Source organism: Esox lucius, chromosome 6 (assembly GCF_011004845.1).
Source record: "Esox lucius isolate fEsoLuc1 chromosome 6, fEsoLuc1.pri, whole genome shotgun sequence".
NCBI classification, from domain to species: Eukaryota; Metazoa; Chordata; class Actinopteri; order Esociformes; family Esocidae; genus Esox; species Esox lucius.
This window is the reverse complement of record NC_047574.1, coordinates 22278247-22297620: the sequence shown is the minus strand read 5'-3', so window position 1 is coordinate 22297620 and position 19374 is coordinate 22278247. Positions and strand designations below refer to the sequence as shown.

The following is a 19374-nucleotide window of genomic DNA, read 5'->3' as shown; positions in this document are numbered from 1 at the left end:
CCCCCCCCCCCAGATGATCACTCGTTTTGGATCCCTGATTTCCCTAAGCTCTGGCTGTCAGCTAAAAAGACAGTTATAGAGTCATTTTCAGCTGGCTACTTATCCCGCAATCTACAATATTTTATTTATTTTCATTTTGCTAGTCTATGGAGTAGGAAACGTGCACACCCATGTAGGTTGTGCAGCCTTAGTGGCAACAATCAGTCAAAACCCATTAAGCCACTTAAGGCCCTCTAGATTTCTTACAAGCTCCTATTATTATCATTTGATTTATTCCACACGCTCTAGCACTTAAACAATTTAAGACAGTGACACAAAGTGTGTGCACTACCCCAAATTAGATCTGAAAAAGTTTTTCTGTATATTGTCGCTCCTTGTCAGGATGCAGTCAGAATGGCGCTGTACCGGGCGCTCCTTCTGGGTGAGCCCCTCCCACCTGCTGCCTGTGTGGGTCTGGGGGATTAGTAGTCCGTCCTCCCTTCCCTGTGTGAGCCAGACTGTCTCGGGATGAGGAGGAGGAGAGCCTAATGCGGTTAAAGCCTGCTCCTCCAGCCGTCAGCAGCCCCAGTATTTAGGTTTTCTAAGCTGCTCAGGGCCGTAGCCCCAGGGCCATGACTACTGACAGGAGGGAGCTGGAGGGAAACGCTCTCTATTAACTATTTTACTAGGAGCTGCAGGACGGAAGGAGCAGCGAGCTGAATGAATCAGATGGGCCTTGGTGTGAAATGGTCAGTGACCAGCGGACTTCCTCCTCTCCTCTCCACATCGTTGGGCTTAATCGCCCTCCCCCTGCTCTCCAGGCTGCTTTTTGTCTTGAATGTTAGCTGTAAAATATATCTGATTCCCTGGGAGCCCTTTGGGATTCGGGGTTGTGGTCAGGGTCAAATGCTCTGTCTCTATCTGTTTTTCTCTCTTTCTTACTCAAGCTAGCCATAGGACATTCTCTTTGCCTGGGCTGTATGTAGATAGGCTGAACAGCAACTCTTTGGTTGGGGAATATCTCACATTCTTCTCTTCTCTCCCCCTTACAGGTCTGCCTACTTGACCAACCTCCTGAGCATTTTTCAGGTTGGATTTTATGTTCCTCGTGTCTCATGTAACTAATTTCTAGTCTTAACACTGTCTAACCTTCCACCTAAGATAAACAGTACCTCAGTTATAGTCTCAACACTGTCTAACCTTCCACCTAAGATAAACAGTACCTCAGTTATAGTCTCAACACTGTCTAACCTTCCACCTAAGATAAACAGTACCTCAGTTATAGTCTCAACACTGTCTAACCTTCCACCTAAGATAAACAGTACCTCAGTTATAGTCTCAACACTGTCTAACCTTCCACCTAAGATAAACAGTACCTCAGTTATAGTCTCAACACTGTCTAACCTTCCACCTAAGATCAACGGTACCTCAGTTATAGTCTCAACACTGTCTAACCTTCCACCTAAGATCAACGGTACCTCAGTTATAGTCTCAACACTGTCTAACCTTCCACCTAAGATAAACAGTACCTCAGTTATAGTCTCAACACTGTCTAACCTTCCACCTAAGATAAACAGTACCTCAGTTATAGTCTCAACACTGTCTAACCTTCCACCTAAGATCAACGGTACCTCAGTTATAGTCTCAACACTGTCTAACCTTCCACCTAAGATCAACGGTACCTCAGTTATAGTCTCAACACTGTCTAACCTTCCACCTAAGATCAACGGTACCTCAGTTATAGTCTCAACACTGTCTAACCTTCCACCTCAGTAATACCTCAGTTTCCCATCCCCCAGTCTGTCAGCTAGAGCCTTATCCCCCCCATATTGCTAAGGAGTCTCAGATCTGAAGCACCTCTATCTTCACCTCACATTCCTCCCTCCTTTTCCCACTCTGTCCACTCTCACATTTTCTTTTTCTTCCACTCTGTGAAGAGAAATGAAGCCATTAAATTGTTGTTAACAGTGGTCACAGCTATTGGCATTCCTTCTAAAGATGGTTGTTGAAAAGAAATTGGTCATGTAAGTTCAGTACGAGGTCATTTGGCCTGCTTGTATATCCAATAATGAAGCGTTCATGTTGACATTTCTGTCGTTTAGCAGACACTCCTTTCCGAATTTACTTAAGGTAGTGAGTGCATAGATTTATCGGCACTAGAAACAGAAACAGCTTATTTTACTCTCTTCTTTTGTTTCACCACCACGTAGGGCATTAGTAACGAAACAGTACTCAGAAGGCCAGGTGACACTGACCCATTTTAGTTTAGTAGCCCTCCCAACCCTGTTCCTCCTTCCCATCCACCCACGCAGCCAGCCAGCCCCTGTTCCCCTGTGGGAGGGCCCTGTGTGTCTCCCTACTGCCCCCCCTGTCGAAGGGGAAGTGGTCAAGTGGACGAAGCTGTTTTCAGGGTAAGAATAGATAAGGTTTCTGTTTCAGGATGCGCTCTGACCCTCCCCACCCCCCCCACCCACACACTCACACACACACTGAGGATGATGGATTGGGTCTTCGGGGTGGGAGGAAAGTTGGTTCCAGGACACCACGTCTTTCAGGGGTCATGGGTGGGGGAGGCTTTAGAGTGCACGCACCAGGGTTCTCATGTTTTTTGTCACTTCTCTTTGTTAGTATCTGTCTTTCTCTCTGATTGTCTTTTTCTGTCAGTTCATCTCCCTCAGTGTCTCTCCGTCTTTGTTTCTCAGTGAAGGTGCCTTTGCTAAAGCCAGCACCTAGTTAGTATTTCTGAGGGAAAGGTGATCCTTTAAGTGCTTGCCCAGGAAATGTAGTATAGCATGGCGGCATGTTTGACATTGATCGTGTCACATAAACGTTCATAGATTGCCATATCCTGTTTATAATACAGGGTTATATTTAAAACGTTTGATTCTTCATAAGGGGCTTCTGCTGTTGTTTTTTGCTGTTTGTCGTTAACCACATATTTGTATTATTTCTCCAACGCCACCTTTGTGAGCCTACTCCAGTTTCCTTTTAGTAACAAATGGTCCAGCAGAGGCTGCTGAGAAACCATTTCAACAGTCTGAGAGGCCCCGTATGGGTACTTGTGAGCTAGCCTGGTGACCTAGCCCGGTTCTGTCACGGTTCTGTAGAACCAGTCCAGCACAACATTGTCTGGTCCTGTGCTGTAACACACTGCCAGTGCATGGCTCTGATGGCATTGATTTCCTGCCCCCCCTCCCCCCTCCAGATCCACCGCTGTGACCTGCCAGTGTCTGGGGGGGTCGGGTGGTTGAAGCCCTACACAAGACCTTAACTAACCTTGCAGCGTTTGCCCATGACATGGTTAACCCCCACCCCCCAACCCCCTCACCCACAGCCATTTAATTACTCCCTGTTAAGGTCGGATTTCTTTCACACCTGTACTGCTGTGTTTGAGGAGGGGTTGAGCCTGTGGAGTCAATGGCACAGCTATTCTGGGCTCCGTGAGAAGGTGCACATGACACACACAGTCCTCAGCCACGGGGGAGGGGGCGTGATGGAGACATCGTAAGGCAATCTTCAAGCCATATGGAAATGCTTTATTCCACAGAGGCAGTGGGGAGAAGTGGAGGAAGGCGTTAAGGCCGGATTTGAGCGCGTGGCTTAGAACACCGGACCACTTAGACCAGGGCGTCGCCACATCTGAGGAGACATCTGCCGACTCGTTGTGTTGCGCCTGAGGTTTTGGGTCACGGTTAGCACAGGTGTCCTGTACTCACGGGGATCCAACTTCAAGGTCATAGTCGTCTTTGACTTATGATGCTGCAGCGCGCAAATAGGTTATTGTAAATCAAAGACACGTCAGGTTAACGTTGCTCTTTTCTTTTTTTCTTGTTTTTGATTGAACTGCTGTCTTTGCTCACCCTGCTTCGCCACAGATGCTTCTGTTGTTTTTTGCGTTGTCATATGAAGTGTGTTCTAATGTCCCCTAACCCTGAGCTCTGTCTCCGTGTCTTTCTGCCCTCCTTCAGGCGCGTTCCTCTCGGCTGCCCCCCAAAAATGAGCAGGTTGGGCCTCCACAGGGGGCCCTGTTCAGGGCTCAGCCCCAGCCCCGTCCACCCCCAGCCCAGACGCCTCTGAAACCACTTCCCTCACTGCAGACCTGCTATCAGGCCCAGATTCAACCAGCGTCTCCCGATAACGCGTTTACGTGGGAACGCCGGAGCGCTGCGGTGTTCAGTGACAGGTGAAGGAAAGAGGAGAGATCCTGCTGATCCGCCAAGAGGAGTGGAGGGGAGGAGCGTGAAGAACACGGAGGTTGAAACCCAATCCTCTTAGGCGACAGAGCTGAGGACAGTGAACCTGGGACTCTGAGAGAAATAGCGTGCAGAGGTAAAGACAGCCCCGCGTCCCGCCGGTCAGCGCGTCGTCCAGCCGGTCAGCACGACCTCCAGCCGGTCAGCGCGTCGTCCAGCCGGGCTGCAGTTGTAGCGTCATGGGCTATGGGGGGGCCATGGTGACCTAGCGTAAATGGCTGTTCCTAAGCCCAGCTTGGCGTCAGTGTTTGCTGCTCTACCCTCCTCCCCCTTCTCCTCCGCCGTGCCTGCCTGCTGCTGTGCCCCGGTGCTCTCTGTCCCCGAGGGCGCCTCCTTCTGCTCCGCCCCCTCGCTACCTGTGTTGCGCTGCGGCCATGGTGGCCAGCCTGTGGAAGCTCGTGCGGGGAGTCCGGCAACTGGAGCTGCATCGCCTCATCCTGGCTCTCATTGTCTTCTGCCTGTTCTCCATGGCGTTCCTGGCCTACTACGTCAGCAACAGCCCCAAGATCAAGGAGGCCCCCCCGCTGCCCTTCAGTGACTGTGGGGGGGCGCCCGCGGCTGTTGGCGGGGGGCAGCGGGCGCCACTCTTTCTGCCTCGCTCCAATCGGCTGCGCCAGGTGAAGGCCATGGACAGCTCTCGTACAGACCCGGTGGTGCTGGTGTTTGTGGAGAGTATCTACTCCCAGCTGGGCCAGGAGATCGTGGCCATCCTGGAGTCCAGCCGCTTCCGCTACCGCACCGAGATCGCCCCGGGGAAGGGGGACATGCCCACGCTGACAGAGCGCAACCGCGGCCGCTACGCCCTGGTCATCTACGAGAACCTGCTGAAGTACGTCAACCTGGACGCCTGGAACCGCGACCTGCTGGACAAGTACTGCGTGGAGTACAGCGTCGGCATCATCGGCTTCTTCAAAGCCAACGAGAACTCGTTGCTCAGCGCCCAGCTCAAGGGCTTCCCCCTCTTCCTGCACTCCCACCTGGGCCTGCGAGACTATCGGATCAACCCCAACGCCCCGCTGCTCTACATCACCAGACCCAACGAGGTGGAGCAGGGCCCCCTGCCAGGGGACGACTGGACCGTGTTCCAGTCCAACCACTCCACCTACGAGCCGGTCCTCCTAGCCAGTACCAAGTCGTCTGACGCCCTGGCCCACTTGGGCCCGGTCAAGGCCATGCACGCCACCGTGGTGCAGGACCTGGGGATCCACGACAGCATCCAGAGGGTCCTGTTTGGGAACAACCTGTCCTACTGGCTGCACAAGCTGGTGTTTGTGGATGCCATCGCGTACCTGACCAGCAAGCGGCTCTGCCTGTCGCTGGAGCGCCACCTGCTGGTGGATGTGGACGACATCTTCGTGGGCAAGGAGGGCACGCGCATGAAGGTGACGGATGTAGAGGTGGGTGACTTCTATTTGTCTCTCTGCCCTCTCATGGCTCTGTGTGAGACTCCATTACCTTTGCCTTGGGTCTCTGCCAGTGGTAAAGATTGTGTGAAGATATACTGTATTATAAGTGACATCAAAATGGATTTCCAAGGCGGACAATGATTTAGTCTGTAACCTTAGCAAATATAGATGTGTTGTTATAAAGCACCCTCTGATTTACCAGTTAAATGTTCCTATCCCTAGAACTATGGGTCATAGGTTTGAATGCATTGATTTCCGATGCCATTATCAGTGGCTAATGAAGACTAGCGTTTATTATGATGAATCTGAAATAGCACCTATTATTTCTGCTGTTAGCCTTACCTTTTTGTTTATCTTGCTTCTGTGTCTGATGGGCCTGATTACATGTTTTTGCTTCACTTGAAACCACCACTGAACAACATGCTACCTTTTCCAGTCTTAACCAAAGCCTTATTTGAAGTGACAAAAACAGATGCTTCAGAGTCTCTAGTACATCACCTCTCTCTTAATGAGTTTCTTTCCCGTCTTTATAGCTGTTGAAAACACTTAACCTTCGTCAGCAGTTTGGAATGCAGGAAAGCGAGCCACTATGCCTGGAGCGCCACTATGCCAAATGCATCAAACTAAATGAACACAATTAATGAGAAATAATGGGAGGATTAATTAGGCTGATGCCCTGACAACGGGGATGCAGTTTAGAGAGTTATTGCAGGAGGGACAAGGGGAGCAAACCTGTCGCTTCAGCAAAAAGGGGACCTGCTCGATCCGAGTGTGTCGCCTTCCCCACGAGTCAATCAGCCAGTTAATGAGCCTGTCATCAATTCAGCTTGACAAGATTGGCACCAGGAAATTGCATATGGAGGGAGAAAATAACTGTTGGCACATTTAAATATTAATGCAAGTAAACTGCTGATTGGCCAGCTTAGAGGATGACAACCTGAGGAATCAGCAAAACAGGAATTTAGCAGTGCGTTTGCGAAACCTTGGAAGTCACTTTCCTAGTGTGTGGACCAACGTAAGACGGGATATGAAAGACCCAACCTGGTTACACTTTGGTTGCTATATAAACCCAAAAGGATAGACGAAATGTTGTTCTCCAAGCTGCCTGGGTTTAAACCAGTTTTCTTTTTGTCTGATGAAATTGCAGAACCTTTTAAGTCATCAAGAATAGAAGGCCATAGCTCAGTCTTAGAATGTCATAGAGTTAAGAAATCCCCAAAATCTTCAGAGTATTCATCTTTCTATCCTGAGCTGTTTCAGGACTGAGCATTGTTATAGAAAGCTTTATGTAACCAGGATTATTTTGATGAATTAATTTTAAAACAAGCTAAGAATGGGTGGCCTTTCGTTTAGGCCAGTTTCCTTTAACAAATACTTAGACACAGCCTCTCCACCTCACCTGTAGCAGTTTTTCCCCCACAAACTCTTCACAGACAGACACTTAAGCCTGGTGACATTATTGAGCTTTGGTTGTTGACAAATATATGGATAGTATTGTTGCACTGTCAAGCATTTAGCCCCACCTGTTGTTTATTGCATTGGAACCAATAGCCTCCAACAAAGCTGTCTTGTTTTGTTAGTGTTGTGAAATTACGTTCAGCACCGTTCGCTGTCCAGCTCCTCTACTTCACGTTTCAGCACTAAAAAGCTTTCTGCGGCTTGCTTTATTACTTGACCTTCTCTTAGAATTGATTTTCCAATGTTTATTACGCGTTATTTAAGTGGAGTTACTACGTATTTGAGCCATGAGTTTTCGATTGTTTTGCAGAACAGCTTTTTTAAATTCAGATTTTTTTTACTAATTATTTCACCAGAGCATATTGATCCAGTCAGTTGTCTTGTGCTGCATTAAACCATTTGTATTTATATCTATTTATATCTATTTAAGTGTCATTAAGGGACCAAATTACGTACCCATAGTTAATAGCAACCAATCATGTTGATCTTAGGAGCTCCATGACAAGAAGTTATTTCTCACAAATTGTTTTGACAGTCAGAATGGGCCTTCATCAGGTTATCTTAACATTTCCTTTGAGTGGTGAGGCAGCGGTCAGAGTTAGTTTCCTTTGATACAGTTCACTACTTCCTTTTAATGTCTAACGGCATCTCTGCTGTTCTCTGTGGACTTTAGAGGTTTGAATTTGCATTCAGTGTCCTTGTAGTTGTGCTCAAATCATGGTAAATGGGTGCTCTCTGACCGTAGCATCTCCAACTGGCATTACTAGATCTGTCTGTGCGGTAAATGGCAGCTGTGGGTATCTGTCCCAGGCCTTGTCCTCTCTCCCTCCTCCTGTAATGCAGGCCTGGCCAGGTAGGAGTTCAGTGTCTGCTCTCCCTCCTAATGCCGGCCTGGTCGGAGGTCTGTGTCCTCCCTCCTCCTGTAATGCAGGTCTGGCCTGGTAGGAGATCCGTGTCCGCTCTCGGCCAAGACCCAGAGGTTTCAGTTAAATAATCTAAGCAGGGGGAGATTTTAAGGGTAGTTCTGGGCATTCCCAGTATCTATCTGTTTCCAAGTGCATGAAGGTCAGTGGTCTATGGCCATAGCTGTGTGCATCCATTTGATGAGGCTGTCGAGGAGCTCAAACTGTAGAGGACCACTTCTGACTGCCTTGTCTGCACTCTGCATAGAACGGTGCAGATCGGTTGTCATGGTGACCGACAGACAGACCCTTACGCTCCAGCTCCTCCCTGGGCTATCTGCCCCCTGCCCTCCTTACCCCCCGCCTTACCAGGCTGTCACAAAGATCTGGTCTGTGCCTGAACCCACACTCCAGCCTTCATCCCTGCCTTTTCAGTAAAACCAAGGGCCCGAGACCGGAGCTGCCTTTCTGGTGCTGGAGGAGAGGACGGCAGACGCTGCTGTCCTGATACTGATCTCCGCTTGTCATCAGACATGAATTACTCTGCATGTGTCTGTGGGGACAGTCTTTATCTCTCCGTCAGCAAACCTCTGCTTCTAGGCGGCCAATACTGCGGCGCAGCATAACCACTTTCGCACACTTACCTCGCAGGAAAACAAACAGGGAATCTTCACATGATCAAGACATCAGTTCCCTTTTAAATGAATCTGTGATTGCGTCCATTATCGACTACATCAGCTATCTCTCTGCTTAGGTTTGAACAGTGGAGGTAAAAACACACTGCAGCTCAGGGTTGGTGTGTAGAGGCAGAGCTGCCATCTGTTTCCCTACACTGTGTTTTATGTCTGGATGCTGCTGTAGTCAACTGATATAGCTGATAGTGTGAGGATTTGCGGATTCTGTTGAACAGGACTCCCAGGCTTTGCAGCGTTGGACTGCAATCCCATTACAGTCTGTACAACACAATGTTTTGTAAAATGTTAATTCTTCCACCCTTTATAGCTTCAGTAGATGCTGTGCCTTACATAATCACTGGCACTCTAGGTTAATATGAACGAAAGTCTGTTTTAAGAATGTCATTGTTGTTTATCAGCTCAATCTTATAATAATTTTTAACTGAATGAAAATAGTCATCAAGAACTAATCATTTTATTCAAAAACATTCATGCAACAATCGTGGCACACCTAGAAATCTTATGAAGAAATGTGATTATATTCTTCTATTTAACTTTGTTTTAGGGAACTGTTAGATGTGTACAACCCATTACTACTATTAGGTGCTATAATTAAGAACTGTAAAACCACTGTAGGTGTGGTACAAGGATCTCAAGTGGAGAAACTATGATTAGATCCCACTATTCATGACCTTTCAATATGTTTGTTTGATGATTTCTAGGGTTAATTAGCATTTTTCTATAGCTATATAAGCAATCTAGCAGTTAAGGAAAACTTTGTCACTAACACCTTGTGCTTGTTTCAGGCCTTGCTCAACACTCAAAACAAGCTGCGAGTGCTGGTTCCCAATTTCACCTTCAACCTGGGCTTTTCTGGAAAGTTCTACTACACTGGTAAGCACGTCTGGAACTGAAAACACGTAACAACCCCCAGTCCACACACGAGCTGAATAACAACTCCAATCACCCCCCCCCCCCCCCCCCCCCCCGCGCAGGCACCGACGAGGAGGACCGGGGCGACGACATGCTGCTAAGGCACAGGAAGGAGTTCTGGTGGTTCCCTCATATGTGGAGTCACATGCAGCCCCACCTGTTCCACAATGTCAGCGTGCTGGCAGAACAGATGAGACTCAACATGCTGTTTGCCCAGGTGAGTGGGGCTCCTTGGGCACCTAGCATGCTAATCATAGCATAACGCTGTCTGGCCCGGCGCCACGTAGACAGGATGCTTATCCCGTTCCGCTATGTTTATCCTCAGTGCCTAGCGGTTAGCTATGCGGGTATGTGTTGATCCAGATGGTGACTGGTAATTGGATTCTTTGAGGCTGGCCATTGTAGATATCTCCTTGCATTTCTAGATGCACACCGATGACTGTTGTACAGTCTGCGTAATATCTTCAGTCCAGTGTCCTTGTGTTTCACCTCGATTTGTATGTTAGAGTCCTGGGACTCGGGGCCAACTGCCAGACTAGTGAAATACGGCCCTTCTTTAATTTGTGGTAGCCTGGCTCCCAGACGCGGTTCGTCCCGATGCCCCCAAGGCTGCCTCGTCGATGTTGTGGGTGGAGTGATGTAGTGAGGGGAGTACATGGTGACTGCGTGCGTGCGTGTGTGTGTGTGTGTGGTGAATATTCCTATCATGCACCCCCACCCCACTCTCAGTAATCCCTGCTTCTGCCAGACTGCTGTCCTTGCTGCCTGACAGTGACGGACGTTGTCTCTGAGCAGTCGGAGCAGGGATCCTTCATCACGACTTAATGAGCCTGCAAACAGCTCTTTTAGCTTCTCCTTAGCAAGGGCACACAGTGCCTGGGTTGGTCTGATGAACAGTCTTCTCAACGGATGTTAGCAAGCCAGGGCATCGTAGCACAATACCACCAGAACATGCATTATATTTTCAATATGCTTTTCTCCAATGCATTGCTGTACTTTGACAGTCCTGGATATAGCAGAAACACTCCACTATTTGTAACAGAGGACTCATTTTGACCTGAAACCCCAGGTGAGTGCATTTGACTGCCAATACAGAACAAACCAATGTGTTTTGGCCTTCCAGGTTTGAAATATATCCCCCTGCTCTGAGTTCATGTTTTGCTGAGCCTCCTGACTGAAACCTGTTTCAGGATGGTCTGTAGACCGCAGACCCACGCTGCCCCCCAGTGGACAAGTTGAACCATATATTTTCTGCATTGTAAAAACTTGTTTTGACTCATTCCGGGTTCCATAAAATGTAATCATGTTTGTTATTGGAATTGGTTCTGTGTCCTCTCCTGATGTCCCTCTGCCCCCCATTCACACCTCCCCAGGAGCATGGCATTCCTACAGACATGGGCTACGCTGTGGCCCCCCACCACTCAGGGGTGTACCCCGTCCACAGTCAGCTGTACGAGGCCTGGAAGTCAGTGTGGGGCATCAAGGTGACCAGCACGGAGGAGTACCCCCACCTCAGACCTGCCCGCTACCGCCGGGGCTTCATCCACAGTGGCATTCAGGTCAGTTCAGCTGGGGCCTCATCCACAGTGGCATTCAGGTCAGTTCAGCCGGGGCCTCATCCACAGTGGCATTCAGGTCAGTTCAGCTGGGGCCTCATCCACAGTGGCATTCAGGTCAGTTCAGCCGGGGCCTCATCCACAGTGGCATTCAGGTGAGTTCAGCCGGGGCCTCATCCACAATGGCATTCAGGTCAGTTCAGCCAGGGCCTCATCCACAGGGGCATCAGAAAAAGCAGTCAAAAGCAAGGTAATTATTATTTTTATTTAAATTATTTCTCCCTTTGTGTCTGCAGGTTTTACCCAGGCAAACATGTGGCCTCTTCACTCACACAATCTTCTACAATGAATACCCAGGAGGTTCTAAAGAACTGGACAAGAGCATTCGAGGAGGGGAGCTGTTCCTCACAGTCCTCCTCAACCCTGTGAGTTATACGTAACTCTGGAGATATTCTACATATCATTTATGAACTATTGACAATAATGAGGTTGACGCTCATATTCATACTGTTTTGTATATGTGGTGTTGGAAATGTTTGAAGTTGGTGTGTGTGCTGATCCCATTTTCCCTGAGGCTCTCAGTGAGTGTGGGATCACAGCTAGGGGATAAGCCATTTTTTCAGTGACAAATGGGGTTAACCTCCTTACTCACGGGCATAACAAACTGTTTTGTAGGCTACCTGCAGTCTAGAGCTTCTACTCTCTTCACACTGCTGCTTTATTTAACCATAGAATCTTATGGGGAAAATAGTCCATTTTGTGTGAATCATTCATTGCTGTCTGTCAAGCTATACATTTGTTTCCACACATGTTGGGATGTTGCCTGCTGTTGCTCGGCCATTGAACACTTCCTGTGTGTGTGGTTCTCTCCTATCCAGATCAGCATCTTCATGACTCATCTGTCCAACTATGGGAACGACCGGCTGGGCTTGTACACCTTTGAGTCCCTGGTGAAGTTTGTTCAGTGTTGGACCAACCTGCGCCTGCAGACCCTCCCTCCCATGCAGCTGGCTGACAAATACTTCCAGATCTTCCCTGAGGAGAGAGATCCCCTTTGGCAGGTTGGAGAACGGCACTTTACGCTGATTATTATTGTCATGATAATGTATTATACTGTTGTTTGCGATATCTAATGTGTTCACTCTTCAAATCAAATTTGAACTATAATTGTATTTTATTATCCAATGGAATATTATTTAATTGTGTATATATTGGATATGGTGCCATGACCTCTGTCTTCAGAACCCATGTCATGACAAGAGGCATAAAGACATCTGGTCCAAGGAAAAGACCTGCGATAGACTCCCGAAGTTTCTTGTTATAGGCCCACAGAAAACAGGTGAGTTATGTAGCATGGTGGTGTTTGTGACGGTGAGTTTAAGTCAAACCAAAGGTTATATTCAAGTGTGTTCCTTCAGGCACTACAGCCCTGCACTCGTTCCTGAGCCTCCACCCGGCCATCACCAGCAGCTTCCCCAGTCCTGTCACCTTTGAGGAGATCCAGTTCTTTAGCGGCCCCAACTACGACAACGGCATTGACTGGTAAGATAACATGATTATACTCTAAACCTTTGAACACTCCAAGGTAGCCTATAGCCTTTTACAGCATGGTATGTTATCCCTGTAGTGTAGACCTCCTCCACATTCCTGTTATCTAACCTGTAGTGTAGACCTCCTCCACATTCCTGTTATCTAACCTGTAGTGTAGACCTCCTCCACATTCCTGTTATCTAATCTGTAGTGTAGACCTCCACATTCCTGTTATCTAATCTGTAGTGTAGACCTCCTCCACATTCCTGTTATCTAACCTGTAGTGTAGACCTCCTCCACATTCCTGTTATCTAACCTGTAGTGTAGACCTCCTCCACATTCCTGTTATCTAACCTGTAGTGTAGACCTCCTCCACATTCCTGTTATCTAACCTGTAGTGTAGACCTCCTCCACATTCCTGTTATCTAACCTGTAGTGTAGACCTCCTCCTCAATCCTGTTATCTAACCTGTAGTGTAGACCTCCTCCACATTCCTGTTATCGAACCTGTAGTGTAGACCTCCTCCACATTCCTGTTATCTAACCTGTAGTGTAGACCACCTCCACATTCCTGTTATCGAACCTGTAGTGTAGACCTCCTCCTCAATCCTGTTATCGAACCTGTAGTGTAGACCTCCTCCACATTCCTGTTATCGAACCTGTAGTGTAGACCTCCTCCACATTCCTGTTATCTAACCTGTAGTGTAGACCTCCTCCACATTCCTGTTATCTAATCTGTAGTGTAGACCTCCTCCACATTCCTGTTATCTAACCTGTACTGTAGACCTCCTCCACATTCCTGTTATCTAACCTGTAGTGTAGACCTCCACATTCCTGTTATCTAATCTGTAGTGTAGACCTCCTCCACATTCCTGTTATCGAACCTGTATTGTAGACCTCCTCCACATTCCTGTTATCGAACCTGTAGTGTAGACCTCCTCCACAATGCTGTTATCGAACCTGTAGTGTAGACCTCCTCCACAATCCTGTTATCGAACCTGTAGTGTAGACCTCCTCCACAATCCTGTTATCGAACCTGTAGAGTAGACCTCCTCCACATTCCTGTTATCTAATCTGTAGTGTAGACCTCCTCCACATTCCTGTTATCTAATCTGTAGTGTAGACCTCCTCCACATTCCTGTTATCTAACCTGTAGTGTAGACCACCTCCACATTCCTGTTATCGAACCTGTAGTGTAGACCTCCTCCTCAATCCTGTTATCGAACCTGTAGTGTAGACCTCCTCCACATTCCTGTTATCGAACCTGTAGTGTAGACCTCCTCCACATTCCTGTTATCTAACCTGTAGTGTAGACCTCCTCCACATTCCTGTTATCTAATCTGTAGTGTAGACCTCCTCCACATTCCTGTTATCTAACCTGTAGTGTAGACCTCCTCCACATTCCTGTTATCTAACCTGTAGAGTAGACCTCCACATTCCTGTTATCTAATCTGTAGTGTAGACCTCCTCCACATTCCTGTTATCTAATCTGTAGTGTAGACCTCCTCCACATTCCTGTTATCTAACCTGTAGTGTAGACCTCCTCCACATTCCTGTTATCTAACCTGTAGAGTAGACCTCCACATTCCTGTTATCTAATCTGTTATCTAACCTGTAGAGTAGACTTCTAATGGCCTTAAAGGCATTTGGTCCAAGCTGGGATGGGACATGGTGCAGGAAGCTGTTTAGTTAATGGTACATTTTATGACATAAGCTTTCCCCGGTTCTTCTTGGAACCAAACTCCTCTCTTCAGGTACATGGACTTCTTCCCCTTCCCATCCAATGTCAGCACAGACTTCATGTTTGAGAAAAGTGCCAACTACTTTGACACAGAGGTGGCCCCAAAGAGAGCAGCTGCCCTGCTGCCCCGGGCCAAGATTCTGTCCGTGCTCATCAACCCAGCAGACCGCGCCTACTCCTGGTACCAGGTGGGCCTATAACTCAGGTTATATTTATCTACTGCTGGTACCAGGTGGGCCTATAACTCAGGTTATATTTATCTACTGCTGGTACCAGGTGGGCCTATAACTCAGGTTATATTTATCTACTGCTGGTACCAGGTGGGCCTATAACTCAGGTTATATTTATCTACTGCTGGTACCAGGTGGGCCTATAACTCAGGTTATATTTATCTACTCCTGGTACCAGGTGGGCCTATAACTCAGGTTATATTTATCTACTGCTGGTACCAGGTGGGCCTATAACTCAGGTTATATTTATCTACTGCTGGTACCAGGTGGGCCTATAACTCAGGTTATATTTATCTACTCCTGGTACCAGGTGGGCCTATAACTCAGGTTATATTTATCTACTGCTGGTACCAGGTGGGCCTATAACTCAGGTTATATTTATCTACTGCTGGTACCAGGTGGGCCTATAACTCAAGTTATATTTATCTACTCCTGGTACCAGGTGGGCCTATAACTCAGGTTATATTTATCTACTGCTGGTACCAGGTGGGCCTATAACTCAGGTTATATTTATCTACTGCTGGTACCAGGTGGGCCTATAACTCAGGTTATATTTATCTACTCCTGGTACCAGGTGGGCCTATAACTCAGGTTATATTTATCTACTCCTGGTACCAGGTGGGCCTATAACTCAGGTTATATTTATCTACTGCTGGTACCAGGTGGGCCTATAACTCAGGTTATATTTATCTACTCCTGGTACCAGGTGGGCCTATAACTCAGGTTATATTTATCTACTGCTGGTACCAGGTGGGCCTATAACTCAGGTTATATTTATCTACTGCTGGTACCAGGTGGGCCTATAACTCAGGTTATATTTATCTACTGCTGGTACCAGGTGGGCCTATAACTCAGGTTATATTTATCTACTCCTGGTACCAGGTGGGCCTATAACTCAGGTTATATTTATCTACTGCTGGTACCAGGTGGGCCTATAACTCAGGTTATATTTATCTACTGCTGGTACCAGGTGGGCCTATAACTCAGGTTATATTTATCTACTGCTGGTACCAGGTGGGCCTATAACTCAGGTTATATTTATCTACTGCTGGTACCAGGTGGGCCTATAACTCAGGTTATATTTATCTACTCCTGGTACCAGGTGGGCCTATAACTCAGGTTATATTTATCTACTGCTGGTACCAGGTGGGCCTATAACTCAGGTTATATTTATCTACTGCTGGTACCAGGTGGGCCTATAACTCAGGTTATATTTATCTACTCCTGGTACCAGGTGGGCCTATAACTCAGGTTATATTTATCTACTCCTGGTACCAGGTGGGCCTATAACTCAGGTTATATTTATCTACTGCTGGTACCAGGTGGGCCTATAACTCAGGTTATATTTATCTACTGCTGGTACCAGGTGGGCCTATAACTCAGGTTATATTTATCTACTCCTGGTACCAGGTGGGCCTATAACTCAGGTTATATTTATCTACTGCTGGTACCAGGTGGGCCTATAACTCAGGTTATATTTATCTACTGCTGGTACCAGGTGGGCCTATAACTCAGGTTATATTTATCTACTCCTGGTACCAGGTGGGCCTATAACTCAGGTTATATTTATCTACTGCTGGTACCAGGTGGGCCTATAACTCAGGTTATATTTATCTACTGCTGGTACCAGGTGGGCCTATAACTCAGGTTATATTTATCTACTGCTGGTACCAGGTGGGCCTATAACTCAGGTTATATTTATCTACTCCTGGTACCAGGTGGGCCTATAACTCAGGTTATATTTATCTACTGCTGGTACCAGGTGGGCCTATAACTCAGGTTATATTTATCTACTGCTGGTACCAGGTGGGCCTATAACTCAGGTTATATTTATCTACTCCTGGTACCAGGTGGGCCTATAACTCAGGTTATATTTATCTACTCCTGGTACCAGGTGGGCCTATAACTCAGGTTATATTTATCTACTGCTGGTACCAGGTGGGCCTATAACTCAGGTTATATTTATCTACTGCTGGTACCAGGTGGGCCTATAACTCAGGTTATATTTATCTACTCCTGGTACCAGGTGGGCCTATAACTCAGGTTATATTTATCTACTCCTGGTACCAGGTGGGCCTATAACTCAGGTTATATTTATCTACTGCTGGTACCAGGTGGGCCTATAACTCAGGTTATATTTATCTACTGCTGGTACCAGGTGGGCCTATAACTCAGGTTATATTTATCTACTCCTGGTACCAGGTGGGCCTATAACTCAGGTTATATTTATCTACTGCTGGTACCAGGTGGGCCTATAACTCAGGTTATATTTATCTACTGCTGGTACCAGGTGGGCCTATAACTCAGGTTATATTTATCTACTCCTGGTACCAGGTGGGCCTATAACTCAGGTTATATTTATCTACTGCTGGTACCAAGTAGGTCTAACACTCTACTCAGGTTATATTTAGTATTGTAGCATTAATATAGAAACTGTTCCTAGACCATTTGTCAAAATAGTTGAAGGTCTTCACTCATGCAGAATATAGTGCTAGATGTACACTGGTTTTGTTCTATATCAATTTGAGCGGTATATTTGCATTTAGTTATTTCACTTGAACAAAATAGGCAGGGTGAGGTTAGTGCAGGGGCTGACCTTTCCCCTGTGTGTGACCCTACAGCACCAACGGGCTCACCAAGACCCGATGGCCATCAACTACACGTTCCACGAGGTGGTAACAGCAGGGCCCGCCTCCTCCCGGGAGCTGCTCACCCTGCAGAGGCGCTGCCTGAAGCCTGGGGCCTACGCCACACACCTGGAGCGCTGGCTACACCACTACCAACCCAGCCAGGTAAGATGGGACTGAAGGCACGCCCACTGACACAAACTGGAAAAGACGCCCATTTGAAAGGCATTCAGAAGCACGGCGTCTGCATGTTCCGTGCTCGGTCACGGCAGTAGCACCATGTGAGAGGTTTGGCTCTTCGTCTAGGTGCACATAGTGGATGGGTCCCTGCTGCGCGCCAACCCGGCCTTGGTCATGGAGGGCATCCAGAGGTTCCTGGGAGTCACGCCCATCTTCAACTACACCCAAGCTCTGATGTACGATGAAAGTAAAGGGTTCTGGTGTCAGAGGGTGGAAGGAGGACGGCCCAAGTGTCTGGGCAAGAGTAAAGGCAGGAAGTACCCTGACATGATGCCTGAGGTACGATTACTTGACACTCTGAACACCGTCCCCACAGGCCTTGTCTGGCTACCACTGACGCTTTTAGTTTCCCTAGTGACGAGCGTTGAGATGTGTTAATGAGTCTGTGCTGTGTCCTCCAGACGCGTGCATTCCTGACGGAGCATTACCGGGAGCACAACATGGAGATGCTCAGGCTGCTGAACCGGCTGGGACAGCCCCTGCCTGCCTGGCTGAGAGAGGAGCTGCAGAGCTCCAGCTGGAGCTGAGACTGGAGCCACCTACGAAACCACAGCCTGGACTGAAGCATGGCCCGGCCCGGGGGGGGGATGGGGGGGTGGGGGGGAGCAGGCGCTGTATACCCAAACCAACACCAGTCACTACAGAGGGTGGGGGAGGAGCAAAGGCAGGAGGTCATCCCCCTATCAGGACAATGGACTCCTCCACCCCAAACGCCACTGTAGCAACCAAACCTCACGGGAGGGGTATAATGGCCTGTAATAAGGGAACTGAGTTGGAGCGCTGAGACGACCCTCCCTCTTCTCCCTCGCACATCATCTTCACCCTGAAAGTAGAGGTTTGCTCAGTCTGCCATCGTTTGGACCAGCGCCAGTGTCTGTCAGACTCAGAGGGGTTGGGATATAATCTCATGTCTTTCCCGTCTTCAACAGGAAACTGATTGATCCTGGAGCGGATCAATGAGCCCGGCACACACTTGTCATTTCTTTGGAAGAATGATTGTAAAACGTTGTACATTTTAAAGCTGTTGTATATTTTGGGCGGGTGGGAAATGAGACAGAATAGACATGGACCAAACCGGGCAGCGTACTGCAATGCTCTGGACTGGAGTCCTGTGGAGGTGCATCACAAGCCACAGCTCCTCCGGTGTATCTCTCTGCCTTCCCCGAGCCCAAAGCAGAGGGCGCTGGAGTATATCCTGATTAAACAACTCCCAACTCCCAGTCCACAGAAAACCACCACACTTAAACCATGCACTTTGTGGCTCACTCTCACATTGGTACCCAGTCAGTTTAGAGCTCTCCGTTTAGAGCTCTCCGTTTAGAGCTCTCCGTTTAGAGCTCTGTTTAGAGCTCTCAGTATAGAGCTGTGTGGACAGAAGGCCAGTTGGAGAGAGAGGCTTTATCCGGTCTCTACCTGGGAGTGTACCTCGTAACAGGAGCTGCTGTCTTGTTTTGTTTTTTGTTTATTTTGTCAAAACGTTAAAAAACAAAGACAAACGCTGTATCATCTCTAATAAACTCAGAGGATGGAATGGATTGTTAATTTGTCTGTTTTTCTGTCAGGACTTTTTTTGTTCCTTATTTCCTCATCAATAGGACTCAAACAACAAGTTATGACAAATGTACGTTTTACACTTCGTGTTGACATGATGTCCAATTAGCACACTGATACCTTTTATGTAGGATGTCAGTCATTTATTTATTTTACCAGAACAGGCCCTCACAGTCACAGTTTAGAGGTAACGGGTTCCTCCTAAACTGAACGGAGGCCGGGTGTGGCATCACTGATGTCTCTTTTGGCTGCTGCATAGTTTAGTTTTTTTCTCTTCCTTGCCCCCAAGCTACTT

The 19374-nt window shown here is 47.7% G+C and overlaps 1 protein-coding gene across 5 annotated transcripts in view; it reads left to right on the top strand.

Moving 5' to 3' along the window:
* The window catches only part of ndst2a (N-deacetylase/N-sulfotransferase (heparan glucosaminyl) 2a), a 117729-nt gene extending 98668 nt beyond the window's left edge, over positions 1-19061 (top strand). Inside the window, exons 1-14 of one of the 5 annotated variants that reach the window (XM_034292682.1) lie at positions 584-728; positions 1032-1068; positions 3948-5629; positions 9479-9566; positions 9668-9822; positions 10979-11164; positions 11458-11586; positions 12040-12222; positions 12404-12500; positions 12580-12703; positions 14445-14619; positions 17283-17453; positions 17595-17807; positions 17930-18055. In XM_034292682.1, the coding sequence (XP_034148573.1) occupies positions 4607-5629; positions 9479-9566; positions 9668-9822; positions 10979-11164; positions 11458-11586; positions 12040-12222; positions 12404-12500; positions 12580-12703; positions 14445-14619; positions 17283-17453; positions 17595-17807; positions 17930-18055 (2670 nt within the window). In that variant the 5' untranslated portion in view covers positions 584-728; positions 1032-1068; positions 3948-4606. Of the gene's footprint in view, positions 1-583; positions 729-1031; positions 1069-2291; positions 2391-3324; positions 3782-3947; positions 5630-9478; positions 9567-9667; positions 9823-10978; positions 11165-11457; positions 11587-12039; positions 12223-12403; positions 12501-12579; positions 12704-14444; positions 14620-17282; positions 17454-17594; positions 17808-17929 lie in introns of those variants that run through there. The other 4 variants (XM_034292683.1, XM_029120318.2, XM_034292681.1 and 1 more) reach the window with 4 other exon arrangements.
* The last annotated feature ends 313 nt before the right edge of the window (positions 19062-19374 follow it).